The sequence below is a fragment of the Dacryopinax primogenitus genome (genome assembly GCF_000292625.1).
Source record: "Dacryopinax primogenitus strain DJM-731 SS1 chromosome Unknown DACRYscaffold_1, whole genome shotgun sequence".
In the NCBI taxonomy this organism is placed as follows: domain Eukaryota; kingdom Fungi; phylum Basidiomycota; class Dacrymycetes; order Dacrymycetales; family Dacrymycetaceae; genus Dacryopinax; species Dacryopinax primogenitus.
Window position 1 is genome coordinate 2,079,324 of NW_024467198.1, and position 26,456 is coordinate 2,105,779.

At 52.8% G+C, this 26,456-nt stretch overlaps 14 protein-coding genes across 14 annotated transcripts; 8 read left to right on the forward strand and 6 right to left on the reverse strand.

The window, feature by feature from the left end:
• Nucleotides 1–118: 118 nt before the first annotated feature.
• DACRYDRAFT_74224 (WD40 repeat-like protein) lies at nucleotides 119–1,407 on the forward strand (the record flags this gene model as incomplete). Its single annotated transcript, XM_040776055.1, has 5 exons — nucleotides 119–322; nucleotides 376–448; nucleotides 493–881; nucleotides 929–1,304; nucleotides 1,352–1,407. 5 exons carry the CDS (start codon nucleotides 119–121, stop codon nucleotides 1,405–1,407), a joined length of 1,098 nt encoding a protein of 365 aa, XP_040633564.1.
• A 169-nt stretch (nucleotides 1,408–1,576) lies between these two features.
• DACRYDRAFT_113317 (uncharacterized protein) lies at nucleotides 1,577–5,842 on the forward strand. The gene is made up of 8 exons (XM_040769608.1): nucleotides 1,577–1,868; nucleotides 1,945–3,633; nucleotides 3,692–3,826; nucleotides 3,878–4,200; nucleotides 4,252–4,720; nucleotides 4,775–4,970; nucleotides 5,019–5,362; nucleotides 5,410–5,842. The coding sequence occupies exons 1-8, from the start codon at nucleotides 1,743–1,745 to the stop codon at nucleotides 5,746–5,748; spliced, it is 3,621 nt and encodes a 1,206-aa protein (XP_040633565.1). The 5' UTR covers nucleotides 1,577–1,742; the 3' UTR covers nucleotides 5,749–5,842.
• A 163-nt stretch (nucleotides 5,843–6,005) lies between these two features.
• Nucleotides 6,006–7,555, forward strand: DACRYDRAFT_44276 (uncharacterized protein; the record flags this gene model as incomplete). The annotated part of the gene is made up of 3 exons (XM_040774561.1): nucleotides 6,006–6,800; nucleotides 6,853–7,015; nucleotides 7,068–7,555. 3 exons carry the CDS (start codon nucleotides 6,006–6,008, stop codon nucleotides 7,553–7,555), a joined length of 1,446 nt encoding a protein of 481 aa, XP_040633566.1.
• A 462-nt stretch (nucleotides 7,556–8,017) lies between these two features.
• DACRYDRAFT_19724 (uncharacterized protein) lies at nucleotides 8,018–8,779 on the forward strand. Its single transcript, XM_040771633.1, has 4 exons — nucleotides 8,018–8,173; nucleotides 8,228–8,311; nucleotides 8,365–8,417; nucleotides 8,472–8,779. Exons 1-4 carry the CDS (start codon nucleotides 8,087–8,089, stop codon nucleotides 8,593–8,595), a joined length of 348 nt encoding a protein of 115 aa, XP_040633567.1. The 5' UTR covers nucleotides 8,018–8,086; the 3' UTR covers nucleotides 8,596–8,779.
• A 109-nt stretch (nucleotides 8,780–8,888) lies between these two features.
• On the reverse strand, nucleotides 8,889–10,846 carry DACRYDRAFT_44458 (cysteine proteinase; the record flags this gene model as incomplete). The annotated part of the gene is made up of 5 exons (XM_040774577.1): nucleotides 8,889–9,653; nucleotides 9,702–10,372; nucleotides 10,421–10,532; nucleotides 10,579–10,648; nucleotides 10,692–10,846. 5 exons carry the CDS (start codon nucleotides 10,844–10,846, stop codon nucleotides 8,889–8,891), a joined length of 1,773 nt encoding a protein of 590 aa, XP_040633568.1.
• A 326-nt stretch (nucleotides 10,847–11,172) lies between these two features.
• Nucleotides 11,173–11,933, forward strand: DACRYDRAFT_19725 (ribosomal protein L13; the record flags this gene model as incomplete). Its single annotated transcript, XM_040771634.1, has 4 exons — nucleotides 11,173–11,195; nucleotides 11,248–11,371; nucleotides 11,423–11,577; nucleotides 11,631–11,933. Coding segments are annotated over 4 exons (539 nt in total), but the record flags the coding sequence as incomplete, so codon positions are not given.
• Nucleotides 11,934–12,048: 115 nt separating this feature from the next.
• Nucleotides 12,049–12,902, forward strand: DACRYDRAFT_113322 (uncharacterized protein; the record flags this gene model as incomplete). Its single annotated transcript, XM_040769609.1, has 4 exons — nucleotides 12,049–12,394; nucleotides 12,444–12,463; nucleotides 12,511–12,796; nucleotides 12,850–12,902. The coding sequence occupies 4 exons, from the start codon at nucleotides 12,049–12,051 to the stop codon at nucleotides 12,900–12,902; spliced, it is 705 nt and encodes a 234-aa protein (XP_040633570.1).
• A 128-nt stretch (nucleotides 12,903–13,030) lies between these two features.
• DACRYDRAFT_92575 (PLP-dependent transferase) lies at nucleotides 13,031–15,026 on the reverse strand. The gene is made up of 3 exons (XM_040777087.1): nucleotides 14,773–15,026; nucleotides 14,087–14,722; nucleotides 13,031–14,036 (listed from the first exon to the last, which is right to left on the reverse strand). The coding sequence occupies exons 1-3, from the start codon at nucleotides 14,960–14,962 to the stop codon at nucleotides 13,138–13,140; spliced, it is 1,725 nt and encodes a 574-aa protein (XP_040633571.1). The 5' UTR covers nucleotides 14,963–15,026; the 3' UTR covers nucleotides 13,031–13,137.
• A 636-nt stretch (nucleotides 15,027–15,662) lies between these two features.
• DACRYDRAFT_44954 (uncharacterized protein) lies at nucleotides 15,663–16,305 on the reverse strand (the record flags this gene model as incomplete). Its single annotated transcript, XM_040774617.1, has 2 exons — nucleotides 15,663–15,935; nucleotides 16,060–16,305. The coding sequence occupies 2 exons, from the start codon at nucleotides 16,303–16,305 to the stop codon at nucleotides 15,663–15,665; spliced, it is 519 nt and encodes a 172-aa protein (XP_040633572.1).
• A 1,084-nt stretch (nucleotides 16,306–17,389) lies between these two features.
• Nucleotides 17,390–19,394, forward strand: DACRYDRAFT_113325 (MFS general substrate transporter; the record flags this gene model as incomplete). Its single annotated transcript, XM_040769610.1, has 7 exons — nucleotides 17,390–17,858; nucleotides 17,910–18,252; nucleotides 18,307–18,613; nucleotides 18,661–18,771; nucleotides 18,821–18,875; nucleotides 18,929–19,078; nucleotides 19,133–19,394. Exons 1-7 carry the CDS (start codon nucleotides 17,464–17,466, stop codon nucleotides 19,392–19,394), a joined length of 1,623 nt encoding a protein of 540 aa, XP_040633573.1. The 5' UTR covers nucleotides 17,390–17,463.
• A 274-nt stretch (nucleotides 19,395–19,668) lies between these two features.
• Nucleotides 19,669–21,568, forward strand: DACRYDRAFT_103628 (MFS general substrate transporter; the record flags this gene model as incomplete). Its single annotated transcript, XM_040767792.1, has 10 exons — nucleotides 19,669–20,192; nucleotides 20,240–20,336; nucleotides 20,388–20,468; nucleotides 20,519–20,617; nucleotides 20,665–20,711; nucleotides 20,761–20,840; nucleotides 20,894–21,004; nucleotides 21,054–21,108; nucleotides 21,166–21,315; nucleotides 21,367–21,568. 10 exons carry the CDS (start codon nucleotides 19,669–19,671, stop codon nucleotides 21,566–21,568), a joined length of 1,446 nt encoding a protein of 481 aa, XP_040633574.1.
• Nucleotides 21,569–21,630: 62 nt separating this feature from the next.
• Nucleotides 21,631–22,595, reverse strand: DACRYDRAFT_44413 (Isy1-like splicing factor; the record flags this gene model as incomplete). The annotated part of the gene is made up of 4 exons (XM_040774571.1): nucleotides 21,631–21,884; nucleotides 21,937–22,071; nucleotides 22,124–22,351; nucleotides 22,403–22,595. Coding segments are annotated over 4 exons (810 nt in total), but the record flags the coding sequence as incomplete, so codon positions are not given.
• Nucleotides 22,596–22,985: 390 nt separating this feature from the next.
• Nucleotides 22,986–23,888, reverse strand: DACRYDRAFT_44920 (uncharacterized protein; the record flags this gene model as incomplete). The annotated part of the gene is made up of 2 exons (XM_040774614.1): nucleotides 22,986–23,110; nucleotides 23,159–23,888. 2 exons carry the CDS (start codon nucleotides 23,886–23,888, stop codon nucleotides 22,986–22,988), a joined length of 855 nt encoding a protein of 284 aa, XP_040633576.1.
• A 602-nt stretch (nucleotides 23,889–24,490) lies between these two features.
• DACRYDRAFT_92577 (cyclophilin-like protein) lies at nucleotides 24,491–26,352 on the reverse strand. Its single transcript, XM_040777088.1, has 4 exons — nucleotides 26,201–26,352; nucleotides 25,758–26,138; nucleotides 25,254–25,707; nucleotides 24,491–25,204 (listed from the first exon to the last, which is right to left on the reverse strand). Exons 1-4 carry the CDS (start codon nucleotides 26,331–26,333, stop codon nucleotides 24,700–24,702), a joined length of 1,473 nt encoding a protein of 490 aa, XP_040633577.1. The 5' UTR covers nucleotides 26,334–26,352; the 3' UTR covers nucleotides 24,491–24,699.
• Between the last annotated feature and the right edge of the window lie 104 nt (nucleotides 26,353–26,456).

A 26,456-nucleotide genomic window follows, 5' to 3' on the forward strand; every position in this document is an offset into this window, starting at 1 on the left:
TGAGAACCTAATATGGAAATTACGGGAGCAAAACTCACCTTTCCCTTTCTCTGCAGCAGTTGAACGTCGTCCGCCACTATCACTTTGCACCTCCTCTGTAGCATCAAGCACAAAAAAAATGGACAACAAGCGGCGCGCGCCTTCTCCCCCGTCCACATCCAGTGCAGTCACAAAACGCGCTCGGCAAGACTCGTCCGGCCCGCCGGCTAACAACCAAATCGCCATCTCATCTGGTGCAGACGCTGGGAAGGCACTGGTGAGGAGTGTGAAGCGGACAAGTAGCTTGGACGCGCCTATTGTCAGTCTTGCGGGAGCACATTCGGTGAGTGGGATTTTGGGAGCTTGGAAGTTGCGGACTTATGTGAATGTTCGCAGGCGGAGATATTGTCGTGTAGATTCGACCCGACGGGGCAAAATGTTGCTGCCTGTTCTGCGGACCGAGGGATCTGTGAGTTCATGGCGTTCTGTTGTGAATCCCACTTATACGCCCAGCACTGTGGCGCACATATCCCCCAAATACGAATTACGCGTTGCTAACCACAATCCACAAAGCGCCTGTGCTAGACATCCAGTGGTCCCTCACGCGACCCGAGCTGTTCTCTTGTTCCGCAGACAAGGTGGTCGCTGTTACCGATCTGACGACTGGGACGCGCACGAGAAGGTGGAGAGGCCACACGGGCGTAGTGAATACTATCGATCGTGCCATCGCGGGGGGCACTGAGCTCGTGGCGAGCGGGAGTGACGATGGTTATGTATGCATCTGGGATGGGGACGAGAAGGACGCCGTAATTGAGTTAGCCGTGGGAAGCCCCGTCACTGCTGTGTGCTGGAGCGGGGATGGAACGCAGCTATTTGTTGGAGGGTTAGATAATGTTATTAGCGTGAGTGGGCTGCTTAACCCTGGAAGGGAGTTCTGACCCGTGAACAGGTGTTCGATCTGCGAAGGGAACAGATAGTATACTCTCTTCCCGGGCACACAGACACGATCGCAAGCCTGGCGCTGTCCCCCTCACACAACCATCTCCTCTCGACCTCGTTCGACAGCACGGTAATCATCCATGATATCCGACCTTTTTCTTCTTCCCCAACACGCGTACACCGTACGCTGTATGGCGCACCAGCTGGGAACGAGAATGCGCTGCTACGGGGAGCGTGGAGCCGGACTGGGGAGGGATGGGTCGGTGTGGGAGGTGCGGACCGGACAGTGACAATATGGGAGGTGGACAGCGGCAAGGTGGTGTATAAGTTGCCTGGGCACAAGGGGACTGTGATGGCTGTTGACTTTCACCCAAAGGAGCCTATTGGTGAGTATCTTTGGTTGTTGATTGGAAAACGCTCATTGATTTTGTAGTCCTTACTGGGAGTAAGGATGCGACGATGCTACTGGGTGAGCTGGACAACACATAGCTTATATTATTACAATGTAATTTCTGTGTTTATTACTAGTCTAGTAATGTAATAGACTACAGTGCTTAGTAGTAGATAACCCCTTCAAGTAAGAAAAAGGATCCGTCCACGTGTTATCCGATTATGTCTCTTTGCCTGATGCGGACTTGATGAGCAAACAACGACCGCCACCCTTTCCACGTCTATCATCTCTCTGTGCTGGTTGGGCGCATACATCTCCTGCTTCACTGTCAACCACCACCATCCTCTTGCGTACGGTGTACAACTACAGCCGTACCCTCTTGTCACCGTCTACCTCTGGGCAGCAGTCATTCAACCAGGAACCCGGAAACACAATGCCAGAGTTCGTATATGCGCTACACGACTTTGTCGCAGAGCACGAGGACGAGATCCCGTTCAGAGCGGGAGAAAGCATAGAGATCATAGAGCGCGACGACGAGTTTGGTGATGGATGGTGGCAGGTATGCAGTTCCCTCTTCTGCGCTGTGCCGCGGTTGGGGGGTGATGAGCTGACAATTACGTCTCTCTGGGGTTTAGGGAAGGAACCTCGCGGGCAAGACGGGTCTCTTTCCCCAGAACTATACCACCTCCTCCCCGCCATTCCCGATGTCTGCTTCCAACCTCTCTCAGTTTTCTAACGCTCCCTCCGAGCCACCCGCAATTGCCCTCTCCGTTCCCGGCGCCCCTGAAGGCTCATCCCAGATGGCACAGACGTTGGGCGACGTGCAGGAAGCGCTGGACCAGCTGGGTGCAGGGAGCAGGCTCACCCCGCATGATGCGGATAGAGGGAGTGTGAGCATCGCTTCTGGTACAGATGACGAGAGCGAGCTGGAAGCTGATCCCGAGAGCGCACGCAACTGGGGAAACAGACAGTTGTTGGCCGAGTCGGCTAGAAGGGAATTGGCCGAGAGGCGTATACGGGAAATGCGCGAAGCCCAGGCACCGATACCCATCCCTCTGGCGATGTCGGATGATAGCGAGAGCGAGGGGGAAGGGGACGCTAGGGAGGAGGACGAGCGTGAGGGTGCCCAGGCTGCTGTTAACGGCCTCGCCAGCCAGAGGACGAGCTTCCAGCCGGACACGCCGAGACTTGGTGCTCCCTTTGGAGGCACAGGCCAGATCGGCAATACCCGCCCGCTCGAAACGCATTCCCGCCAGGGTTCAGCAGCTGGAAGTCTGGCCTCCCTTCCGATCCCAGCACCGAACGCCTTCCCTGCGCATATGACGGTCCTCAGCATGGACCAAGCACCAGAGCAATCGAGCCCGGTGTCTCCACCTACTGCGACTTCTATCACTGCGATTCTTGAGATACCTACTCAAGAAATAGAAGAGCCGACCCCCAGGCTGGGTGATTTCAACCGCACAAGAATTGAAGGTGCGCAGATACCCTTGCCTGTCTCGCCTCCGCCGCAAGAGGGACTCGCAGGACTCCTCCCTTCTTTCACCACCATTCCTCCGCCTCCTGGTAACGTCCTTTCCTCCATGCCACGCGCTCCAGCCATTGTTGCGCCTCGGGAACCCCCACCGGTGCCTCTACCGACGGTGGTTGCAGCATCTGCACTGGCGCCTCCCTTCCTTGAATCCTCCGTGACTTCGAACAGCTCATACGGCCCAGAGACGTACGCTGCACCAATGCCGTCGCCTCCCCTAGCCCCGCCTCCTACCTCCCCGATGCCTGCCATTGCACCATCCGACCATCCTGCGGACCCGAACACCTGGTCTACCTCGGATGTCCTTGCCTGGCTCTCTGCCAAGGGGTTCGACAGCACAATCCGGGACAAGTTTGAGGAGCAGGATATAACAGGCGACGTGCTGCTCTCCCTGGACATGGCGCTCCTGAAGGACGAACTGGGGATCACTGTATTTGGCAAGCGAGTCAGGCTGAACAACGCTATCAACGAGCTGCGAAAGAGTGTCGCTCCTCCCGCCCCTGCTGCTGCTGCGCTGGGCCCTGCCACACCGGCAGGAACGCTCGGTGGAAGCCCAGGACAGGGACAAGACACTACTCCCGCAAATGGTCAAACAATCCCGCACGGACTTGTACTGAGTCCTGAGAGCGCCCCGAAGACGAACGAGATGAACCCCTTAGAATGGACCACGCCTTCTCTGACTGGGGCTACGACGGCGATGCAAACGCCGAGCTCGAAGACTGACGAGTTGGTCGCTGCGGCGGGTTTATCGGGGACGGCGTTGGTTGGTTTGGGGCTGGGAAGTCTCAACCGGGAGGTACGCGGGTTCCATTTAGTTTGGTGGGATGGCTTGCTGACACGTGGTTACGGTGCAGCGCCCTTCGTACCCCTCATTTGGTGGATCAGATGGGACGGGCAGCGTGCGGGGTAAACGGTCGACCCTTGGAAGTATAGACCCGAATTTCATTCCTGAGGAAGACGAGACGCGCGAGGGAATAGAGACATACGAGGTGAGCTTCACTCCTTGCTAGATAGGGATATGATGCTAATGATGCGAGCAGGCGGACCGGGGTTCTATAGCAACCTCGAGGCACCAACTGACTGCCGAGCCTGGGGCGACCGAAACCGAGACCACCTCGGCCCCTGACTCACTCAAGCATTCTCAGGCAAAGGATACCCCTCCTTCGTCGATCCCCCCTAGCCCAAGCAAGCGGGCAAGCGTGGACAGCCCGTCGTCCGCTTTCCCAACCGTCGCGGTGAGGAGATCTGGGAGCGCGAATGGGTTGAAGACCAAAAAGCAGATGGAAAGCCAGAAGGACAGCAGGCTCAGTTTCTTTTCAGGTTCGTTGGGCAAGAATAGGAAGCCGGCGCCGAGGTATTCTGGGTATGTTCTTCTCTATCTGAATACCGCGAAATTGCTCACACGTATGACCAGTGATGGTTTGCCGTCGGATTCGTCCCCCACCACTGCTACCTCGGCCGTGTCCGAAAAACGCTCGCTAGCCCGGTACCTTAGTGGCTCAACCCACCGCAAGACTCCGTCTGTACAGAGCAACGTCCGTCACTCCTCTGGAACGGGTTCGATCAGCATCAGCTCCCCTATCCCGAACACCACTAGCCCAACATCAGAAACCTCCCACGAAGCTTCCCCAAATGTTCTGCGGAAACGGCTTTCCTCTTCCCCAGGACAGAGCGATGTGCGCTACAGTGTAAATGGAGCTACTGGTGGACCGGCTATGGGACCCACGTCTCCCATCACGGAGAAGACAGAGAATGCACTCGAGAAGATCGGCATTCCGGATCATCAAGGGTGGATGCGCAAGAAGGGCGAGCGATACAGTTCTTGGAAAAACCGGTACTTTGTGCTCAAGGACACGCATCTGTACTATTTGCGCAGCCAGACGGTATGTGCTGTTTGTTTTTGTTGTTTAGACAAAGCTGATGGAAATATGCTCCAGGAATCAAAGATTAAAGGGTACATCAACGTCACTGGCTACAAGGTCATCGCGGATGAGAATGCGAACGTGGGCAAATACGGTTTCCGTATTGTGCACGAGACCGAGAAGCCGCATTACTTCAGCTCGGATGAGCAGGTCGTCATTCGTGAGTGGATGAAGGCCATCATGAAGGCCACTATTGGACGTGACTACTCGAGTGCGTAATGATCGTTCAACTCAGTCCATGTGCTGATGTGATAAACAGAACCGGTCATTTCGTCCTGCCATATCCCCACTATACCACTGGCCGTCGCACAAGCTATGAGCCCTGCGCCTCGGCCCCCTTCGCCGGGCCAGCGAGAGGCCACACAGCGCGCTCTACGTCCCTCAAACCCTGACAAGTTGTCCGACAGGGACGCTGCCGTGCTAATGCTTGCTGTGAAGGGCCAGGACCGACCGGGAGATGAGAGGCTACGTGCAAGGGTTGAATCGGTTTTCACGGTCGCAAGTGCGGATAGCAATGATTTCAGAGAGGCGAGGATTGCCGAGCCAGCATCACCAGTGCCGCCCAGGCCGAACAGGGAGACCAGGTTCCCCCGGGCAAAAAAGGTGCGCAATGAATCAGAAATATCACGAGGTGGCTGACATGGATGCAGTTGAGTGCACATGACCAAGAACTGCTAGACTGGGTGAATGCCAACCTGCCGGTGTCGACGCCCAAGTCTACCGACCTTGCTCATTCATTCGCATCCGGGCTGGTGCTGTTCCGTTTGGTCGAGAAACTATCTGGCAAGGTCCAAGGCGTACCAGACGCATTGTTTATGGCTTCATTGGATTCGGAGGACAGCTTTGAAGGATTGTTCAAGTTGTTTGATATCATGGTCGAGAATGGAATTTCCACTGCGGACGTCAGCATGAGTGACGTACATACGGGGGATACCAAGAGCATTGTGCAGCTGGTGCAGAGTGTGAAGAGGTGGAACGATGCACGTTGATATTGGACATGGCCTATTGGAACTTTTGAGGATGACTTTTTGTGACGAACGATTACGATGTGTTTTATTGGCGAATTGAATAGTATATGGCTTCTTGATACCATAATATTCTGTCTGAGCATTGTGAGAAACGAGTCATCTTGATGCCGGATAAATTGTTATCGGCTCCGTTGTACATTAACGCTCTCAAAAGTTGTCGTCGAGGAGGCACTTTTTCTCTGAGCCTTTTCTCCTTCAGTCTCCCTTGTACTCTTACCATGTCCTGGAGACACACTGTATCAACACCACGAGCACGATCCTGGGCAAATTTAGCAACTCGACGGGCACATTCATCATCATCAACGGTCACAGAACAATCAAGAGCTGAGGACAGCCCTACGGCGTCAACATCGGCATCTACTGTCTCACCATATACAGCAGGCAGCGCTAGTGCCAAGTTATTTTCCGATGCACTTACTGAAGAACAACGTCCACCCTCCGCGCGGATCCAGCAGCTCCTGAACAAGGAAGAGAACTGGACTGGTGATGAGAGGATCGAGGATACGGTATTGAGAATGTTAGTGGATAAGTACAAGCCATTAAGAGGAGGTACGGTACGCACTGCGGAGGAGAAGATTAGGCAAAGAAAGGAGGAGGTCATCCGACCCTCCATTGGACTGAAGCACGAGGAGAAGGAGGAAATAGGACAGAGAATTGTGATTGCTCCGGTATCTACGTCGAAGCCAGTGGTGGATCCTGCAACTCACCGGCCTTGGCACACTACGTTCCGGGCACCATCTCACAGTACTACTTCGCAGGTCAAATACGGCAACCCCATTCGCTCTAGCCCTTCGAACAGCAAGACTCCCCAGCTCCCTGCTGATACACTTGCAGACCCGCGGTTAAGAGCAGCGGCCAAGCTCGCTAGGAAGAGGGTGGAGCATGCGGGAAGGATTGTAGGAGCGAGGGAGAGGACGCTGGATTATCGACTTGGGACGAGAGGGACGGGTGGCAGAGCGGAGAATCCCACAAGTATGAGAGGGTGGACGTCACTAGTTGAAGATATGATTGAGGTGAGTTGCATTCGGAAACTCTTGTGACAATGGATGACTGAGTTGCGAACAGCAAGCACGCTTGGCTGGCCAGTTTGATGAGCTCAGCGGGAGGGGAATGCCGATTGTGCGAGAGTTGGAGGAGAGCAACCCATTTCTAGGGAGAGAAGAGTTCTTCATGAACAGGATCGTGAAGCGGAACGGCGCCGCACCGCCGTGGATTGAGGTGCAGAAAGGTATGTCATCAAGGTCATCGAAGATATTAAGAGTGGCTAAGACGCTCTGAAGAGGTAGAAGACGCCTTAAACACCTTCAGACGCATCATACAAGAGTCTTGGGTGCGACGGGCAACTCGCATGCTCACTCACTCCCAACCGCCCAATACTCTTCGGCATATGTCACTGCTTGCCGCCTCGCGCTACCGTGACGCCGAATGGGAGCGACGAGAGCTGGGGTACCACACTACCGCTATCGAGGAGATCAATGGACTTATAAGGAAGTACAATGCGATGGCGCCGTATGCGGTTCGGAGGACGTATGTGACACGAGAAGCAGAGCTGCAGAGGATATTCGAGCAGTCCGGGGACGAGATCGTCAAGGCTTTCCGGAATGTCTATGGGCCGACACTTAGCGGACACAGTGCAACTGGTGTGGCTGATGAAGAAGAGAGCAAGGGAATGGGCCCAGGGTTAGGGAGAGCAGATCCGAGTGGAAGGATGGTGGGGTTCAGCTTGAGGGTGTTGATTGCACGGTTGATCACGAAGTTGTCGATGTAGTCAAATTAAAATCAAATTGTAGGCTCTAAACTACCAACATGACGCCAAATCTCTCTTCAATAGGGAGCCACCAGGGAAATGTATTGTTGCACTCTTTCTCCTCGGACGACACCGGGGGATTTACCTCCTCTTTACTATCCCCAGAGAGTAGATCCGGAGATGGATGTCGATCACACGTGGCAGACGACAGGTATGCGTCCACGAGGCTGAGGAATGTTGGTCCCCTGCGAGTAGAATAAAGGGAAACCGTAGAACAACAGTCGTAGAACGCGCCGAATTTCGGTGAGCTAAGAGGTGAATTAGCGAGCGGAATCTGGCACTTCTGCCTCATGTTGGCCTCGTGTCTCGGACACCCCTAGAACCAGCAAGGGCGTGGACGAAATGAGGCAATCACACCCTTTCGCCCTATAAGACTCCCGCGGGTTTGCGCACCCCTGCCAGCTTTTCTCTCTCCCCTACGCCCTCATCTCACGACTTTCAGTTGTACCATCATCACCTTTTTCATTTGCTCTGCATTTGCATCTTGCAACTATGAAGGCCTTCACATTCATCTGCACCCTGCTGCTCGCTTTCCTCCCGTTCACTTGGGCGGGCCTTGGCCTCGTCGATGACTTGGCCGTGCGCCCTTTTTGTTTCGTCACCTAAAAATTCAAATACTCATCCTGAACATAGCCCGGAGATATCGTATCCGTCAACCGCCCGGGTGTAGCGGATGAGCGCGAGGGCCTGGTTACTGACACGTTTGTGGACGCATATGTACGCACTTCCTCCCATACCTGTCTAGACTTCTTGTGCTAAAAAAGGTATAGGGCAGACAGATCGTCACTGTGCAGCTTGACCGCGGGGAGATGTACAGGACCTGGTGCGTATCTTTTTCCCAATGCTTTCTGGTCATCATGCTGATACGGCCTACAAGGTACCCTTATGTGCGCAAAGTCGTCCGCAAGACGTACTATACCGTCCCGCAAGAACCGAGGAACTACCGTTCGTACGAGTGGGCATATGGCGGGGAGCGGATATACGGCGGCTATGTGCTGTGATCTTGTCTGTCTTGGTGATTGGTTGTCGTACATAAATCGTCGTGGGTTGCGTCTCCTTAACAACGGGGCTACCTGGACTATTAGCGTCTGTTGCTTTCACAATGTTTTCCTTGACATTGGTCATGACATCGATGATGATGATTAATGACCATGAAAAGGCGAGAATGCCATGCCTGGTATAAAATGCTGCCCTAGCGTACATTGCGTGGAACTCCTCAATCGTCGTTGTGTCCAGCGGTTATAAAAGTACACAAGGCTTGGTGCCCAAATACAGACTCGCAGCCCGTCCCGTATTACAGTTTTCCAACATCTTGCCGCTCCTCGCCAACAACAGTAGCTGTCCCCTCACTTGGCGCAGGTTCAGGCGTCTCGCTTCCCTCTCTAGAACTGCTGTCAATATCCATGCTCGACTCTGCCGCCAACTCCAGCTTGTGCCCGTTCTCCGTTCGTCGCCCGTTTCGAATCTGTACGCTGTGCACGATCCGCCCGCTCGTCTTGTCCGCCTTTTCTCCCGTCTTCTGTACTGCGACAGGATTTGGCGGCATCTGTATCCGCTCGTAGAACAACATGAACGTCCCCGCTGTCTCTCTAAGCACTGCACTCAGCCCCACCTCCTCAACATTGTCGTCGCTCATCCTCAACCACCCCGCATAACGGCCGCTATACTGGTCCCTCACGGGTCCATAAACACGGCAGTCCTCGCAAATACAGTCGAGGGGGCAGGAAAGCGTGGGTGGGGCCCAGCGAACTTTGGTGTTTGGAGGTGCGGGTTTCCGTCGGAAGGCAACATAGTGTCCGTAGGAGTGGGTGCCGTAATGGCACACGACGGCATCGAGACGATATAACACGGCAGCGCGGGTATTGGCTAGGAGGGCTGGAAGGGAGAGAATAGATGGTGCGGAGAGGGAAACATTAGGGAGTAAGTTAAGCTCCCCGCCCGTGGTGAAAGGGGTCAAGTCGAGCAGCTCAGGAAAGTAGACGCGGCAGGAGTTGCGCCCAGCGTAGCCGTGACCGAAGTAGGTCGACCGGTTGACATGCAGGACGAGTATTGGAGGTGGCTAAAGGAGATCAACACTGGCTCAGGAACGTAGAGGGAATGTACCCACCCGAGCAATCATCGTCTGCTTGCTCGATGAGCTACTATACACCTTCTCCACCTTGACCCCCTTGATATCCTCTTCGACCCTCCCACCATCAATCGCCTCCTTCACTCGTCCCTCAAGCTTTTTTGCCTCTTTCCCACGCTTCTTCTTGCTTGGACTCCTTTCTTCACCCCTATCCGCCAGCCGCTGTGAGTCGGCTCCGAGCTTCCACAACGTCGCAAGCATTGAGCACTTTCGGCATACGCAATCGGTCAGCCGTTCGACACGTGTGTAGTCCAGCAAGCACTCCTCAAGACCGCAAGATGATTGTGCAGGGAGGGCGAGCGTGATATTGTCGAAGGGAAAGTGCATCACGGCCTCGGTGTAGCCGCAGTCCCCACAGGTCCTCCGGTTGGCGGAAAGACCTTCGAAAGGGGTGGACAGGTCCACCGCACCTGAACTCGCGGGCTTGAGCGAATGCAGCCCCTTCAAACCCAAATCTTTGATCGCCTCCTGCTGGACGGCGTTTGTTTCTTCCTGCAGCACACTCGATACTAGCTGGAATAGTTCTTGTGCATCTTGGTGCTCCCGCGATAGGAATAGGGTGTTATGATTCTGCTGGGAAGAATTGGCGAGCGCTTCGATAATGGCGGATGGGCGCAGTGCCTGAAAGCGGGTACCAGGGGCATCTAGTTCTGAAACAGGGTCAACACAGGAAAGGACATGGGTTGAAGGGGGCTCACTTTGCAAAATATCCCGCAGTGCGTCGATGACTGGGGTTGGAACGTCTAACTCCTCTGCTCTCTCTTGTAACTGATCCAAGAACGGTTGGAGATATACACAAGAAGCGAGCGCCTATGGCCCCATGAGTCATAATCGCCTCCTGGCCATCGAGGCATACCTGGAGGACAGCATTGAGGAAGCAATAGGTTCCCGAGATGTTCACTAGTCCTGGGTAAAGGAGGTCCGATCTCTCGACTACTTCAAACGTCAGCGGGCCTGCTAAAGAGAGACTGGGAGCACAGACCTGCAGGGGAATCCTCCTGGTTACCTAACCGTTTCAGCTGCTCAGCTCGTGTCCTGACAACCTTTCCCTTCGGCTCAAGCTCGATAGCCTCTCCTGACTCTGGCCTCGCATAACTTCCCCATCCAAACAAACTGAGAACCATTTCGCCGATTTCCCAGATTCGTGGAAGCCGGAACTTTACTGATGTTTTCGTCAAATAATGCGTCAGAAGTGCGAGAAGTGCGAGGATGATGAGCTGCTGAATGATGGTTATAACTGCCTGCGGATTTATAGAAGTATATTCCACAGGTATTGAGAATTGCTGTCTGTTCATAAGTTCATTAAGTGGTGGGGGTTAGAAGAGGGCGCACTGTCGTATGTCGGCGTGTGCATCACTTAATAATGATAGACGCTCGGAAGCAGAATTTCGAAAGGGTCGTAAAAGGGAAAAAAGAAAGATATGAACATTGTGGTCGTCTGCGTCGACCAACATGTCCCATATCATTGGAAATGTATGTATAAATTTCTCAAAGGAATACAACAAATATTAAACGGAATATGTAGACTGCGCTCGCGACAGCACGACTATGGCATCATGTCGACGCCAAAGGTCGCACACTCGGGCCTCTCGCAGCCAATATTGCCAAAGTTCTTATGGGGAAGCACAAGCCAATATACGATCGTTCAGGTTAGTCATCTTTCTCGTATAGTCTACCATGTAGCTTATGTGAATATACAGCGGATGTTGGTGACCGTGTGGTTGTCACTAATGCAAAGCATGTCGTCGTCACTGGTAACAAAGCAGACCAGATCATGTACCGGCATCATACCGGTCGGCCAGGAGGGTTGAAGGAGATTCCCTACAAGGTTATGCAAGAGAAGCGGCCTGATAAGGTGCGTCAACGTGCCTTCTCTGAGCACATATGAGCATATGTTAACTGTCGTAGATCATCAAGTTGGCAGTATCAGGCATGTTACCCAAGAACAAGTTGCGTGACAAGCGCATGAGACGGCTCGTCGTCTACCCGGGAGAGAAGAACCCCAGTCTACGTAACATTACTAAGAGGTGGGATGATGGGCAGATGCCAGGAGATAGTTTGAGTTGGACGAAATCCCTGCCGTTCCCAGAAGAGGCGAAGGCGGCATTGGAGGCACAGAAGGCGGGCGAATCACCGACGGCGTAGCATTGTCATGTTGGACGAGAGCGGCATTATGAACCGCTGCAGACACTGCAGGGCTGCTCAGAAGTTGTCATTGTATAATACCAAATCAATTATTGTCAATTCTCCAATTTCCGTTCTTGTTCCCGTGACACGTTGTAACGCGCGTTCCTCAATTCACGCGTCTCCGTCTGCAACCACCACGATGCCTCGCCACACCATCACAGCGCTAGACAGTATCGCCCGACGTCTCCTCCCCTCTGGTGCCCCCCTCCGCTCCTCAGAACGGCGACGCATCACACGAGGACAGGGAGGGAAGGACAGGGCGGGAAACCAAGTGGTGCTGAATCCAGGGGTGAGAAGATCGGCAAGGCAGGCCGCGATGAGGGAGAAGCAGAGCGCGTCGTTTGTTGATGTTGAAGAGGAGAATGGAGAAGAAGAGCATGATGAGGAAATTGGTGGTAAGGAGAAGACACGACGAAGACGACGACAGCGTTTCTCTCTCGGTGAACTTGAACTGTCTGTCCCTCCTGCCGAGTTGAAAGCTGGAGGTAAGCAGACGTAGACTTCCCACTCGCTTAGACTCATTATATACGACAGAGCTCCCTCCTCCCTCCTCAGTGTGTTTCTATACGCAAGGTAAAGAAGGCAGCTGATCGCCATCCAGGATCTACTCAAGACGATCCACCACATGGCTGCTTCGCAATATGCCTCACAGTCCCTCCTCTTCCAAAGCTCCGCTCGAGCTAAAAGAGAACGAAGGCTCGCTCGTCTTAAGCTTGACCAGAAAAACCGTGCGAAACATGGGGGGAAGATGACCAGGGAGCTTGGTGGAGACGGTCCAGAAGAAGAGAGTGAGGAGGAGGACGAGGAAAGCCGTGTGGATAGAGAAGGGGATGGCAGAGTAAGAGATTTGTACAGAGCTTTTGATGGTAGCGCGTTGGCTGTATTGGGTAAGGAATGGTTACTCGCAGGGCTTGCAACACTTACAAGATTATTGTTGTAGGTGTGCTTCTGCAAGAACACATCAAACATCAGATGCTTTCGAAACGAACTTAATCACGGTCTACACATCGTTGTAAAACATTCACATCCACTTGTACGTTATGTATTTATCGCACATCGTAGTCTTCCAGGTTATATAGGCACGACCCGGATACAGTTACATCAGATCATCCACGAATAAAGGAAAGTAAATCAGACTAGTGTACACTCGTCTCGCAGACAGTGCGTATGCCCCACTATTTTGTCCTTCCGTCTACTGTACCAAATTGGGGCTAATGATGGACGCTCTTCACTCAAAGAACTTCACCACCTGCTTCGCAAACACGTCCATGGCCTTATTCATCTCCTCTGGGGAGGCGCTGGAGTAGGCAACACGGAAGCACCCCTCCATGCCCTTGGCCTTCACAGCGGGGTTGAAGCCCATCTCGCCGATATCAGGCTGCACACCATCGGTGGCGAAGAACCAGCCAGGGGACCAGAGGACCTTGTTGTCCACGAGCTTCTTCCACAGGCGGAATGTGAGCGTCGCACTAGCAAGGCTCTCGCTCATCCCGCTGCGAACGAGGTCGTCGTATGCCGGGTGGTTATACACATGGACTTGAATCCAGAGGAACATGCCCGCAACAGGAGGGACGATGGAGAAGAGTGACGTCGTCGAATCGTACTTCTCCTGGGCGACGGCGCCCTTCTTGTGTGCGACAAGCACGGGCGCGCCGTCCCACGCCCGGATGCTGCTCGCACGCAGGTCCTCACGCAAGTCAAAGTGGTTGTACAGCGCGTCCATGCACATGTCGCGACGCATCGTGTACTGCGCACGGATGCCGCGTAACCAGCGGATCCAGCCGCTCATACCCCATCCGTTGAGCAGCGAGGTGATGAGGGCCTGACCGAACCCGCAAGGTGCCTGAGTCGACGTCTCGCCAGCACGAAGGAGCCGTTCAGCGAACATTGGGTTGCAAGTGAAGAATCCAAGACGCGAGCCGGGTGCGATCGTCTTGGAGAAAGTGTCCAAGCGGATGACGCGGCCCTGGTAGTCGACACGCAGGTAGCTGGGTGCAAGACTTTGGATGAACGCCTCCTCAGCATCCTTGCCATCCTTGGCCACCTTCGCAGTGGTCCTTTGTGCCTTGGGAACATAGGTACCGCACTGCAGGAAGTAATACGGGTCATCCTCGACGATAATGACGTCTAATGGTCAATCAGCAAGAAGGAACGTTCTGCACCGAGGTCAGACCCACCATGCTTGACACAGACCGCGTAGATCTCCTTCTTTCTCTTCTCGCTCATGGTGGTTCCGCATGGGTTCTGGCCAACAGGCACAGTGTACATCACATGAGGCTTCTTCATGCCGCCCCTAGCCTCGACGTCCCATCCGCTGAGGACGTGGTCAAGGTCATTAGCGAGCATCCCCTCGCTATCCATCTTGACAGGCACAGGGCGAACACCGATGGGCCAGGCAGAGGCAATCGCAGAGGGATAGGTATATTCCTCGACGAGGATGCCCTCACCGTGGTTACAGAGGGTGAGGACGGCTTTGGCCCACCCGTCAGTGTTGCCAACATGGACAAGCGTAGTCGTGAGTGGGTTGATGGGGCGGTACACCCTCTGCACGAACTCGTTGATGAACTTCTGCAGGAGGGGCAAACCGGTTGCCTGTCCGTATTGAAGCGCAGTCGCGAGCTGCACGGCCTCCATGTCTCCGCCAGCCGCACGTTTTGGGATCGTGACCTCCTTCGTCTTGCGGGTGGGAGCACCGAAGAGGTTCCACAGCCAGCTGAAGGAAGACTTCTCCTCGGGTGTCAGGGAGAATGTGTCGGGTACAGCGGTCTGTGCTGAGATCTCTTCGAAGGGGAAGTACGACTCATGCGGGAGGCCTAAGCGTTATTGAGGGTCCGTAGGCACTTGGAAGACGAAGCCGACGTACCACCCGACATGCTGATCATTCCCGGCTGTGCCATGTACTTCATGAGCGCCTTGAGGGGGGATGCTATGCGTGCATTGGACATATCAGAGAGATGGTGAGAAAGGTCGATGGGTGTCGACTCTTTGTCACCCAGACTGCGCACACCGATGTGGGTGACCGGTGCGTCAGGGAAAGCGTAAGCAGCGTCCATCTTATTTGACCAAGTGTTCGATAGGTATAAACCTGTAAGAAAGAGTGATTTCGAACGAGGTTGGTTAGGTGGTGGACAAGAAGAAAGAGAGGATGGGAATGAGGGAGGGGGTAATGAGTTGTGCTTGGGACGGGGGTTGGCCTAATGTCCGCCCTGTACCCGCGGCACACGATAAGGTAGAGGTGAACGCGCGCACTCGATTGAATGCTGGCCGTGATTACTCAGCGATTATCAATACATTCCATTTTAACCCAAGAAGCAACATATTCCAACTAAGCGCTCGTCCCATGGGACTACTTGAACTCTGATAACGAGAGCAGGCGGTCAGTGAGTGTATCATCCCGTAATATATCAAGGCCTAGAAGGGCTCGACATGCAGTGTGGGGTAAATCACTCCTACACCCACCAACATATTCCTCTTATCCTCACCCTCGGTGTCGATCCCATCAACCCGATCGGTCATTGGAGAAACTCGAACAGGAACAATCATATCAGAGAAAACACATCAACCATATAATTCATTTCTTTTAGCAAACAAGAAGATAGGTAAACTACGAGACCATAATTAGAAACTCGTCAGTCATTTCGACTGAGGTTGAATATCTTTGTGCCCCTTATCTACACACCCAGCTCGGCAGCCTGGGGGCAGTCACGAGCGATCTGAATTTCACAATTTCAGTAAATCACCCTTATCTGTTGACTAGAATACTCTTACGTGACCCTCCTCGTGGCACCGGTAGCAAGTCTTCGAGGGCCTCACCCCGGCAGCGCTTCCAGCGGCCAATGGCGCATCCAGCGCCGGGGTCGTTCCAGGCGCGGCCATACAGTCACGGGCATAGTGGTTGAGCTGCCCGCAGCGGTAACACTTGATGGGACCTCCTCCGGGCGGACCACCACGACCGGCACCAGGTCCACCGCGGAAAGCCATGGAGAAGCCCGAGTTGCTAGTGGGGCAAAGACGTGCGATGTGACCCTGATATATGGGTCAGGATGACATGCGGGAAAACGCTGTCGGACTACTCACAATGCGACCACAGTTCTACACCAAGCAACATCCATCAACATCCCATCCACCCTCACACAACAAGCCTGCTTACGTAGCACTTCATGGTCCCTCCACCAGACGCAGCCGCCGCCACCCTCAGACTGGGGCAGTCGGCCTGCACATGCCCGATTCCACCACACGAGTAGCACTGCTTGGCACTGACAGTGCGCGGAGCCGGACAGTTGGCACTTTCGTGGCCTGGCTGACGACAGTTGTAGCACAGGCGCTGTTCAGACGCGCATGACTCAGCGATGTGCCCGACTGATAAGTACAATTCAGATGAGGACCATGTGAACATTTCCTTCCGATGATATACTCACGGTTTCCACACTTGAAGCAACCCTTTCTCGAGTAAGCCATATTTTCTTCTGATATCTCAACCGCGTTGACTCTCTTCAAACTGGTTGCATAGTCAGTATCTCGTCTCTTAACAGCATATATATAGTAAATGCGAACCTCTGCAAACAAACAGCAACACCAGCAGCAACGGCAGCAACCTAACCCTTCCCACCAGCTAATTCGCGTCGAGCGTTAAGTAATACGATCACGACGAGGCAGACGTACGTGGACGTTGTCGACTAAGAAGTATTGTCTGGCGTTGAACAGACGATTGGACCTTTTGCCGTCAGTCGCGCCCTTCCAAGAGGGGACCCCGTGCCCCACTTTTGCTTCCGTTTAATTTGATCCCGGCCGTGCCGTGATGGTCCTCTTTCTTCGTCAGCCGAGAAACGTGCCTGGCTAACAAGCTCCGAACAGCACCCGCTCTTGGCCCCCGTAAAAGCGTGAAAAGCAACAATGCTATTTTATGGACATATTAACGACCATATCACCTCGCTCAACCCTCTCAACAACGTCAACCTAACTCATAGCTAATATTTGGAATCGAAAAAGTCATATCGCCGAGCACGATCGAGTTACCGCCGATTGCAAAACTATTGGATGATATCTCTGAATAAATTTAGATCGTCAGCGGCCGATCCTACGAGCCACACGTTTTCGTGGGGCAAAAAACTGGGGATTCTAGCTGATTCCTTCTGATTTTTTTTCTTATTGAGACGTAGTGATTGCCGCTGATGAAGATACAGCTACTTTTAGATATTTTGAAGTAGGTTGTATCTCCTCGTCACGAAGAGGAACTGCGAAAGAACAAAGTATGATAATTGTCAGTTAATGTCGCCTGCCAATCAGATATCAGATTCGTCATCACACTTAAAAGTCTTGTAGGAATATTTGAGTGGCTGTACTATTTTTTTGCGCAGGAACAACGGACCGGCCGAACGAGGCCGGCCATCGTTCAACCGGGGAATGGTGCAACCGACAGCAGAGAGCACAACACACGCCCTGAGAGATATACATTTAAATATGCACGGCCCGCTCAACTGCTTCGTTCCCTTCGACTATACCTTACTCCTCAACGCCCTCCACATAGCTTAACACTCGCCATCAGCGTACAGCTATGTCCATCTCTCTGGACGTCGAGAAGCTTCCAACAAGCGATAGTAGCAGCGAAAAAACAGTCGCACCCGAAGCACCTCCGGACGACAAGGGTGGCATGCCGCTACCACAGGACACGGAGCGTACAGGTGTTGTCGAATCTTCACCGGAGCACGAGAAGGCGAACGAGCCGATCCGAACACGAGACTTTGGCTTTCTTCCTATACCAAAGAAGCAGCGGCATGACCCAAATGTTGGGTTCAAGTTCACAACCCTTCTTAATGCCGTGTTTGGTGTTGCCAGCACCTTCACAGTAGCGAATCTGTACTACTCCCAGCCATTGCTCATCGAACTTGCGAACGACTTTGGGACATCGTACGATCGCATCTCCAATGTCCCGACCTTGACACAAGCTGGGTAAGCAGTGTGCCCCATTCTAGTATAGGGAGATGCTCACTGTGCACACAGTTACGCAGCCGGCCTCCTCTTCGTAACACCCCTCGGGGATATGATTCGGAGACGGGAACTTCTCCTTGCGCTCCTAGTATGTGCCGGGTCGCTGACGATCGGCCTGGCTGCAACAAAGTCTCTCGAACTCTTTGAAGCGCTCTCATTCCTCTCCGGTATTGCAGCCGTAACGCCGCAAGTCATGCTCCCCTTTGCAGCAGACTTAGCCCCCCCGCATAAGCGCGCGTCTGCAATCTCGATCGTCTTATCTGGCCTGCTGCTGGGTATTCTCATCGCTCGAGTACTGGGCGGGATCATCGGAGAGTTTTCGAGTTGGCGGAATGTATATTGGATGTCGGTTGGGGTACGTCCCACATATGGGATATGTTCATAAGAGTCTCGCTGACGTATCATTCAGCTTCATTTCCTCATCTTGATCGTTCTCTACTTTGTGTTACCCGACTTCCCCGACAAAGGCCTCAACCTGTCATATTGGCAAATTTTATTCAGTATGGCCAAGTTTGCTGTCACGGAGCCAGTCCTCATCCAGTCCTGCATGATTGGCCTGGCCTGCAGCTCGGTCTTCTCTTGCTTCTGGGTCACCCTCACTTTCTTGCTCGGCGGAGAACCCTATAACTACAATACTTTGGCTATTGGTCTATTCGGTCTGATTGGTATGCTTGGTGTTATGACTTCACCTTTTGTTGGACGGTTCGTCGACAAACGTAAGCAATTTGCACCGTTTCAGACATGTGGCTCTTACTCGATGTAGTGATTCCGTGGTTCGGCACTCTGTTCGGCCTTCTCGGCTTGTTGCTTTCTTTTACCATATATACTGGAGCTGGAATCGTTAACATTGGTGCTATTGTTGTCACTTGCTTCAGTGAGCTTGATCATGATACTTCGTAATAAGCATACTGATCAGTCTCCAGCTCTTGATGTTGCACAACAGCTCCAGCAGGTCAGCAACAGCACCCGCAATTTTGCGTATGTCAAATTCTACCTAGTCGCTTTGGCTTACATTAATCTCGTCTCTTCAGGATCAATCCCGCGGCTCGTGCCCGTATCAATTCGGTGTACATCATCTCTGTGTTCTTGGGTCAAGTTATCGGGTCTTCCGTTGGCAGTCGCATTTTCTTGCAGTACGGTCAACGTGCTGCGGGTGGCTTCTGTCTTGCACTAATCGGATTGTGAGCACGATCTTGCAAAATTCTGCATGGGTGAATGTCTGACTCTTTGACCAGCGCATTGTTCGCTCTCTTGGTGCGGGGACCCACGGCAAAGACTTGGATTGGTTGGACTGGAGACATCAAGAGCATCAGGCGGCAGCCAGTGCCGAACCATAACGATGTGGAGAGGCAAGCACCCCCGCCGTCGGAGCATCGACCAGTGCCAGTGCCTCAGGAACCAAACACCGCAGAGGACCATGCACTCGCGGATGAGCCTGAAGATGAAACGACGACGGGAACCACTCAACCTGCGGAAGAACATAGAGCATCCGCGTGAACAGCCCGAAACGGTCAGAGGTTATTTGTAGCACTATCATTTACGGGAAATTTGCATTTGTAACAACCATACCATCATAGACCGCATATATCATGTAATATTTATTCGTACTCAGGATGACTCGTCTGGATAACCGGGGTGGCTATGCCTTGCATCCTTTGGCCTGCATGTGTCGACCCTTCGCAGAAACGCCTATTTATCGCCTGTCATGCTAACTATGCTTCGATACTCTAGACAATAGAACGTGCCCTCTTGCTCTGTTGTGCCCTTCAGGATGATAGCTGGGGCAGATGCAGACAAAGGCGATTCGTCAACCAATTCGGCTCAAGAACATAATCGGGACTTTGGCGTCTTTCCTATACCTCACCAACTCCGTCATGATACGGCCCGACCTTTCGAATTCAGTCTGCTTCTCAACATTGTCTTTGCCGTTACTGGGACGTTCACCGGCGCCAACCTATACTACTGTCAACCAATCCTGATTCAACTCGCTTCGGCATATCAAGTAGACTATGATCGGATCGCAAATGTGCCGACTCTCACGCAGGCCGGATATGCCGCGGGACTACTACTTGTTACTCCTCTTGGCGACATGGTCAGACGAAGAGAGTTGCTGTTTGCTTTACTTTTCTGTGCTGGGAGTGTCACTCTGGGTCTGGCCTTGACACAGTCCCTCGTCGCCTTCGAAACATTGTCTTTCATTGCCGGACTCGTTGCTGTCACGCCCCAAATCATCATGCCATTGACCGTGGATCTTGCCCCCGCTCATAAACGGGGCACTGCGCTCTCTATAGTATTGTCAGGCGAGTCCCGAACGTCAGTACGATGCTCCTGATCTGATACAGTGAAGGTCTGCTGTTGGGTATTCTTGTTGCAAGAGTCCTGGGTGGTGTCATCGCCCAATTTTCGTACTGGCGTAATATCTATTGGATGTCCATGGGGGTAACCTCTCTAATCTCTTCCCCAGAGCCTCGCTGCTAATAATCTCTTGAGATTCATTATAGTTTATTACTGATTCTTTATTTCATCCTGCCGGACGTGCCTGACAAGAAACTGGGTCTATCGTACATCCAAGTACGTCAACTTGCCCTCCGTTTCAAGGATATGTGATACACTTCGGACAGATTTTGTACACGGTGTTAAAGTTCGCGGTGACCGAGCCAGTCCTGATCCAGTCCGCCATTATCGGACTGTGCGTGAACGCGGTGTATGCGAGCTTTTGGGTATGAAGAACCCGACCGTTGACAGAGAACTCGTTGACCATGATTAGGTCACTCTGACGTTCTTACTTGGTGGTTCTCCTTATTATTACAGCACGTGAGAAACATCTGCATCTTAAATACCATATGCTCAATCACTTTCTTAGTCTTGACATCGGTCTGTTTGGTCTCGTCGGGATTCTCGGAGTTGCAACTGGGCCGCTCGTGGGGAAAATTGTTGATCGACGTGAATGACTTCTCAGTCCCCCCCGCCTACTTCTTGCAATTGACTGTATTCAGTGAATCCCTGGTTTGGGGTGCTGTTCGGCATCCTTGGTCTTATGCTCACGTTCGCAATTGATACGGCTGCAGCGACGAGAAGTATAGGTGCAATCGTTGTTGTTGCTTTCCGTGAGTTCTAAATTGTGTGCGAGAGATTCTGGTCTAATAATTCTCCGAGTCATTGATGTTTTCGACTCAATGCAGCAGGTCAGCAGTGCGACCCGCTATTTTGCGTACGTATTTATCTGCTTTGGTTGCTAGCTTTCGTTAATGGGCACTCAACTCCCTAGTATCAATGCAGACGCTCGCGCTCGTATTAACGCCGTTTACATCATCGCCATATTTCTCGGGCAATTCATCGGTACTTCCGCGGGAACGCGAATATTCACTGCTCATGGGAACTATGCCAATGGTGGTATGAATCTCGCCTGGGTCGGGTTGTGAGTTCATCACTTCATAGTCAAGTTGATGTCACTCATCCCAATACGCAGAGCTCTGGTTGTCTTGCTGGCCCGAGGGCCGGTGGCGACGACCTGGCTTGGGTGGAGCGGACCGAAAGAAAGGTGGCTTCGAGATCAAAAATCTGATCAGTCGGATGGCAAAAGCTTGAAGGCACTCCATGACGCCGAACCGCCGGAGCCCATGGTCCCGATCACCGTTGCCGAGCCAGAGATCAATACAGAGACTGTGTAATGATTCGCGCATCAATGATGTTTGGCAAAAATACAAGTCCGGGAAGTACACTGATATTACTTTCATTCGGCCGCATACTCGCGTAGGAGCACCTGCTTCCTCATCTCGAGTAATACCTTTTCCATCTCCTCCTCTGACGGCATTTTTGGTGGCTTGATCTGATCACCTAACCATGCCAAAGGATTACTCGGTTCCTCTCCCTCTTTTAATTGACCAGCAGTTTTGAGCGGTTCGGCGGGAGGGATGGGCATCTCTGGTGGAGGAGTTTCAGGAAGACTGAGCGCTTGCTGCAAAGATGTGTATGCCTCCGCCCAGTCTGGTATTCAGTGAGTAAATGAAGGCGCAGTGAAAAGGATAGTGTATCATACCTTCCTCCTCAGCTTCGCGCTCGAATGCCAGCAGCGTTCCGTCATCTTCGTCTTCATCGCCGGTGTACGAGGGTGGTTGATCCAGATATTGCTTATATCGCTGGAGTACATGCGACTCTTCTTCTTCTTTAGATGCTGCAGCTTCTAGTGAATTATCTGGGTGTGAACAGAAGGAAATGCAACACACCTTTTGTGGCAAAGAGCTCCTTCACTCCGGGCAGGTCTCGTGCACGTCCAAAGTACTTATACCCTCTGGTACCGGGCACCTCCTGCCCATCTTCATCCACCATTGCCACATTTCTCCGATAGTTTGCTCCTCCAAGTGCAATGATCTGATTCTCCCAGTGCCGTTTCTCCCGCATAAGCTTGTTGATCTCATCGTTCAAATCGCGCACTTCATAGTCGGTCAGTCCAGCTGTAGACTCTGTCAGTATCTATCTGTGCAGAAATACATTAACATGCATACCGTCTTGTATCTTTGACACCTTCCTGCTGATTTCTCGCAGGATCTCTCCCCTCCACCGCTCACAATCTCTCAAAGACTTGCACGCGCTTGCCATCCGCGGCCGCTTGGAGCCTTTAGTGGCGAGACCCAACTCTGCAGCTTGCGCCTCCCGAAAGCGGTACAGCATGGACTGCGCCTTTTCTTCATTGCGTGCCTAGTCTCCATGTTAGAACAATAATGTTGATATCAGTGGTCAATATGTTCACCATCTTGAATATGTACGCTCTGGGTGGTGGTCAATCGTAACTGACCGCGACCCTCCAGGGTCCAAGCTTCTACATCGCCACAGGACAGGTTTTGTCGGAACCGAGTCTCGGAGATGTGGTGAAAGGTGTCCTTGCCAACGTCGAACTTGGCATCACAGAACACCGGATTTCATCTGCACCTCGGCCAGAAGCTGATGAAGAAAATAGAAGGTATTGCATCGCATGACAGGTATCCTAATAATAACAGGTAACTGAGGGAATTGTACAGCTACAGTGGATGAGTTCACGAAGAAGAATGTTCGGAATCAGGCTGATACAGGAGTAGTAAAATGATCCATTCAAACAGTAGAAGGAAGGGAGTCGATAGATGCCTTGAGCTTAGTGAGAGCGTCGTGTGAGGCAAGGAGGCTGGTGCCACAACGTGGACAACCTGCCGTTGCGGACTGCGAGAGGAATTGAAGAGCTAAAGGGGAGTCAGAACATGGGAGTGGATGATCGTTCATCAACGCACAAAATATAGTGTCAGACACAGGATGTTTCCTCAGTTCCTCCTTTGCCCTCGTCTCGAAGTCATCCCACCACTTGGGAATACATGGCTTTCCAAACTGCACCGCTGTGCAATTCGCACACCTGACCTCCTCCGGCCTCACCAACAGCTCACACGCCCTTTCCCTCCTCTCTTTGTGCAACTGCAGTAGCCGGTGATAGTCGAACGCGCTGATGTACTTGAGCTCCGCCGGCAGGGGTCCAGCCAATAAATCAAGCTTGAGCGTGTGCAGAGATGCCAGCTTAGCTTCCTCCTGCAGTTCGTGCATGCACGCAATGGCATACACACGTGTGGGTTCCTTTTCAAGGAATTGAGGAGACACAAGAAGGCGGCGCAGGCTTGTGATGGCGGCCGTACAGTCGTACTTGAAGGCGGCTGCGATAACGGGACGGAGGTTCTCTAGCTTGTCAATTGGTGGATCAGGCCGTGGGTAGACAAACCCAAGCAGAGGCTCTAGTACATCTGCCATCTCAGTCACATCGATGACATGAGACAACGGTGTTCGAATAGGCAGTAATGTCGATGGCTGGGCAGTGGTGGATGTGGGCTGGGGCAGTGAGAGCAGGTCGGCGAAGAATGGGGATGCCTCTGCGAGGATTGCGGAAAAGACATGGAAGTCCACACAATCGCTGGTCCGGAGAATGAGGTCTGCCGCTGCACTAGAGAAGAGTTGGTTGGTGGTCGTCTGCAGCATGTTCTGGGCGGTGTAAAGGGAGTATGCGTCGAAGCGGCAGAGAGTTGGGATGTCGTTTGTTGTTCAGTCGCAAGAGGAGAGAGATCGGTCTGTGAGGGGCTCGATACTGAGAAAATAGGGGCAACTGTCGTCCGACGTGTGTTATAAGAGCGACCAGCCCGATTTAATCGAGAATGGATCAATTAGTGCAGCAGAAGAAGTAAGATAGACGTTGATAGTGGATTGCGGTGGATTTTTTACACTGTTCAGTCAGTCGTCAGGGCGATCAAGCGTGAGAGTTGTCATGCAACACCGAAGGCAAAGGCTGCTACTTAAACCCACTGTTACACCTTCCCATTGCAGGCATAGGGCGCGGAAGGATGGGCAACCGAACAAGAGGCGCAGACACATTGAACAGGGTAGGGATGTACACGGACTCCTTGCTGGTTATGAATGCGATACCGTGCACTGCGCAACGACGAACCGCAGCCTGGGGACACCGCGGCGATGCAGAACGGTTCAACTGACGTTGGGAACCTTCTGTGTTGCAAGGGGATAGGACGGGCAAAAGCGAAACAAATTATATTTGTTCCTTGTGATTGTAAGTAAATTGATGGGATTCGATTCATAGGGGTTGAGAGGCTGTAATTTGAGAGCGATGCGATGCGGTCAACCCTTGATGAAGAATGGGCGAATAATACCAGCATAACGTGGCGGTCTGGCTTCGGCGCTTGGCACAAAAATAGCATGCGCCTACAATCCCCGCAGCAGCCTTCACAGTCGCACGCTTAAGTCCGCAAGGAAAGTAATGCGCTGGGATACAACAATTCACTCATCTGCGGTAGTCCCGGTCCCGGTCTCTCTCTCGGTCTCTGTCGTCCCTCCTGTAGCCATCCTTCATTCCGTCTCGACGTTCACGGTCGCGTTCGCCATTCCTTCGTCTTTCTCTTTCCCGGTCCTGCTCTCCGTCGCGATCTCGCAGCCGGTCACTTCTTGGCGAACGTTCCCGGTCGAATTCGCGGTAATTCCGTCTATCTCTTTCTCGGTCCTCGGTGGGCTCCTTGTCTCTCCTCCGCTTATCCCGGCCGTCGTCTTCCCGTTGGCTCCCATTCCGTCCCCGGTCACGCTGATCAGCAACATCGAATACCATTCCATACGAGCCACCACCACTCGCGTGTTCTTCGTCTCTGTAGCGTCGTGCGGCCTGTAGGTCATCCCGCCCGCCGAACGATTCAGAGTGACCACCACGGCCGCGGCCGCCACCCATTCCCCCGCCGCCAGGAGGTCGGCGCGGATTGTTGGACCATGAGTTGTTCATGCGCGCGACGGATTGTGAGCTAGGACAGCATCAGCATATGCTCAATGTAACACAAGTCAGCAACTCACAAATCAACCCATATTCGCCTATCATCAACTAGAACGTTCTGCATCTTGAAGTACGCCTGCTCTGCGTCCTCCCTTTTATCAAACTCAATGAATGCATACTGCAGACTGTCGCCAGTCTTTTTGTCCCTAATCACTTGACAGCTCATGATCTTTCCAAAACGGGAGAAGATGAGCTCAAGATCCTCGTCCCGCGTCACACTGTTGAGTTTGCACACGAAAAGCACGTTCTCGGGAGGACGAACGTTGGCGAAGGGCAAGTCGCCCACCATCTCGAGCGTCAGGGCGGATGCTTTCGCTGCCGCTTCTCGTCGTTGCTTTTCGGCTTCGTCCTCGGGCAGTTCGAGCAGGGCATCCTCATCTTCGGCGATACGAGGCACGACGGAGGGGTCGTCAGGTATGCGATTAGGAGACGAGGGCGGGATGGTCAGTCCAGGAGGATCGGGGAAGGGGTCGTCTGCATGTGATGAGTCACTGTAGCGAACAGCGGCGGGGAATTATGCGCACCTAGAATAATAACATGCCTTATTCTGACATCCTTCAACGGTCTCCCATCTTGATCGACATAAACCTGATTCAGTTTATCTAGCGTCTCCAGTCCCTCCACTACGTGTCCAAATACGGCGTGCTTGCCATCGAGGTACTCGATATTGTCCGCAAGGGTCATGAAGAACTGGCTGCCGCAACCGCCCTTTCCGTCTGGTGTGGACGCGACAGCCATGGAGACGGTTCCCTTGGAAGTGTGCTTCAGCTTGGGACGAATCTCGGGGGTGAAATAGCGGGGCGATTTGTTCGAGTTGCTCGAGTCGGAAAGTAGTGACCAAATAGACTCCCCGCCTGTACCGGTGGCACTGGGATCACCTGTTTGTGCGAGGAAGTCTTTGGAGACTGGTAGAAGTGCGCGTCAGTAAGATCACGCAGCTTACATTAACGTATTAAAATGAACAGACCATTAAAGAACGCATTGAGGTTGTAGTAGTAGACTTTGCATAGTTTGAGAAAGTTCTCCGATGTTTTTGGACACAAGTCGACCTCCAAGTCTATGACGATGTCACCTAGGGACGTTTCAAGAAGGACTGACATATTCTCCACTCCGTCTTCTCACTGACGAGAACGTGACCAGATTTGTTGTGAATTTAGACTGCAAAATGTTGAAATTGTCAAGATCCGGTGGTGTATTGACATGCATGCGTCAGTCGGCTGTTC

What these genes read in the sequence shown, in the direction of transcription:
- DACRYDRAFT_113317 (XM_040769608.1), top strand. Translation starts at nt 1,743, where the DNA reads ATGCCAGAGTTCGTATATGCGCTACACGACTTTGTCGCAGAGCACGAG. An exon ending in ACTATTTGCGCAGCCAGACG is followed by an intron (nt 4,721 to 4,774) that starts GTATGTGCTGTT and finishes AATATGCTCCAG; the next exon opens with GAATCAAAGATTAAAGGGTA. An exon ending in TATTGGACGTGACTACTCGA is followed by an intron (nt 4,971 to 5,018) that starts GTGCGTAATGAT and finishes TGTGATAAACAG; the next exon opens with AACCGGTCATTTCGTCCTGC.
- DACRYDRAFT_19724 (XM_040771633.1), top strand. Translation starts at nt 8,087, where the DNA reads ATGAAGGCCTTCACATTCATCTGCACCCTGCTGCTCGCTTTCCTCCCG. An exon ending in GCCTCGTCGATGACTTGGCC is followed by an intron (nt 8,174 to 8,227) that starts GTGCGCCCTTTT and finishes TCCTGAACATAG; the next exon opens with CCCGGAGATATCGTATCCGT. An exon ending in GGGGAGATGTACAGGACCTG is followed by an intron (nt 8,418 to 8,471) that starts GTGCGTATCTTT and finishes ACGGCCTACAAG; the next exon opens with GTACCCTTATGTGCGCAAAG.
- DACRYDRAFT_92575 (XM_040777087.1), bottom strand. Translation starts at nt 14,962, where the DNA reads ATGGACGCTGCTTACGCTTTCCCTGACGCACCGGTCACCCACATCGGT. An exon ending in AATGATCAGCATGTCGGGTG is followed by an intron (nt 14,723 to 14,772) that starts GTACGTCGGCTT and finishes AATAACGCTTAG; the next exon opens with GCCTCCCGCATGAGTCGTAC. An exon ending in CGCGGTCTGTGTCAAGCATG is followed by an intron (nt 14,037 to 14,086) that starts GTGGGTCTGACC and finishes ATTGACCATTAG; the next exon opens with ACGTCATTATCGTCGAGGAT.
- DACRYDRAFT_92577 (XM_040777088.1), bottom strand. Translation starts at nt 26,333, where the DNA reads ATGTCAGTCCTTCTTGAAACGTCCCTAGGTGACATCGTCATAGACTTG. An exon ending in AAGGCATGTTATTATTCTAG is followed by an intron (nt 25,708 to 25,757) that starts GTGCGCATAATT and finishes CATCACATGCAG; the next exon opens with ACGACCCCTTCCCCGATCCT. An exon ending in AGGCGAATATGGGTTGATTT is followed by an intron (nt 25,205 to 25,253) that starts GTGAGTTGCTGA and finishes ATGCTGTCCTAG; the next exon opens with CTCACAATCCGTCGCGCGCA.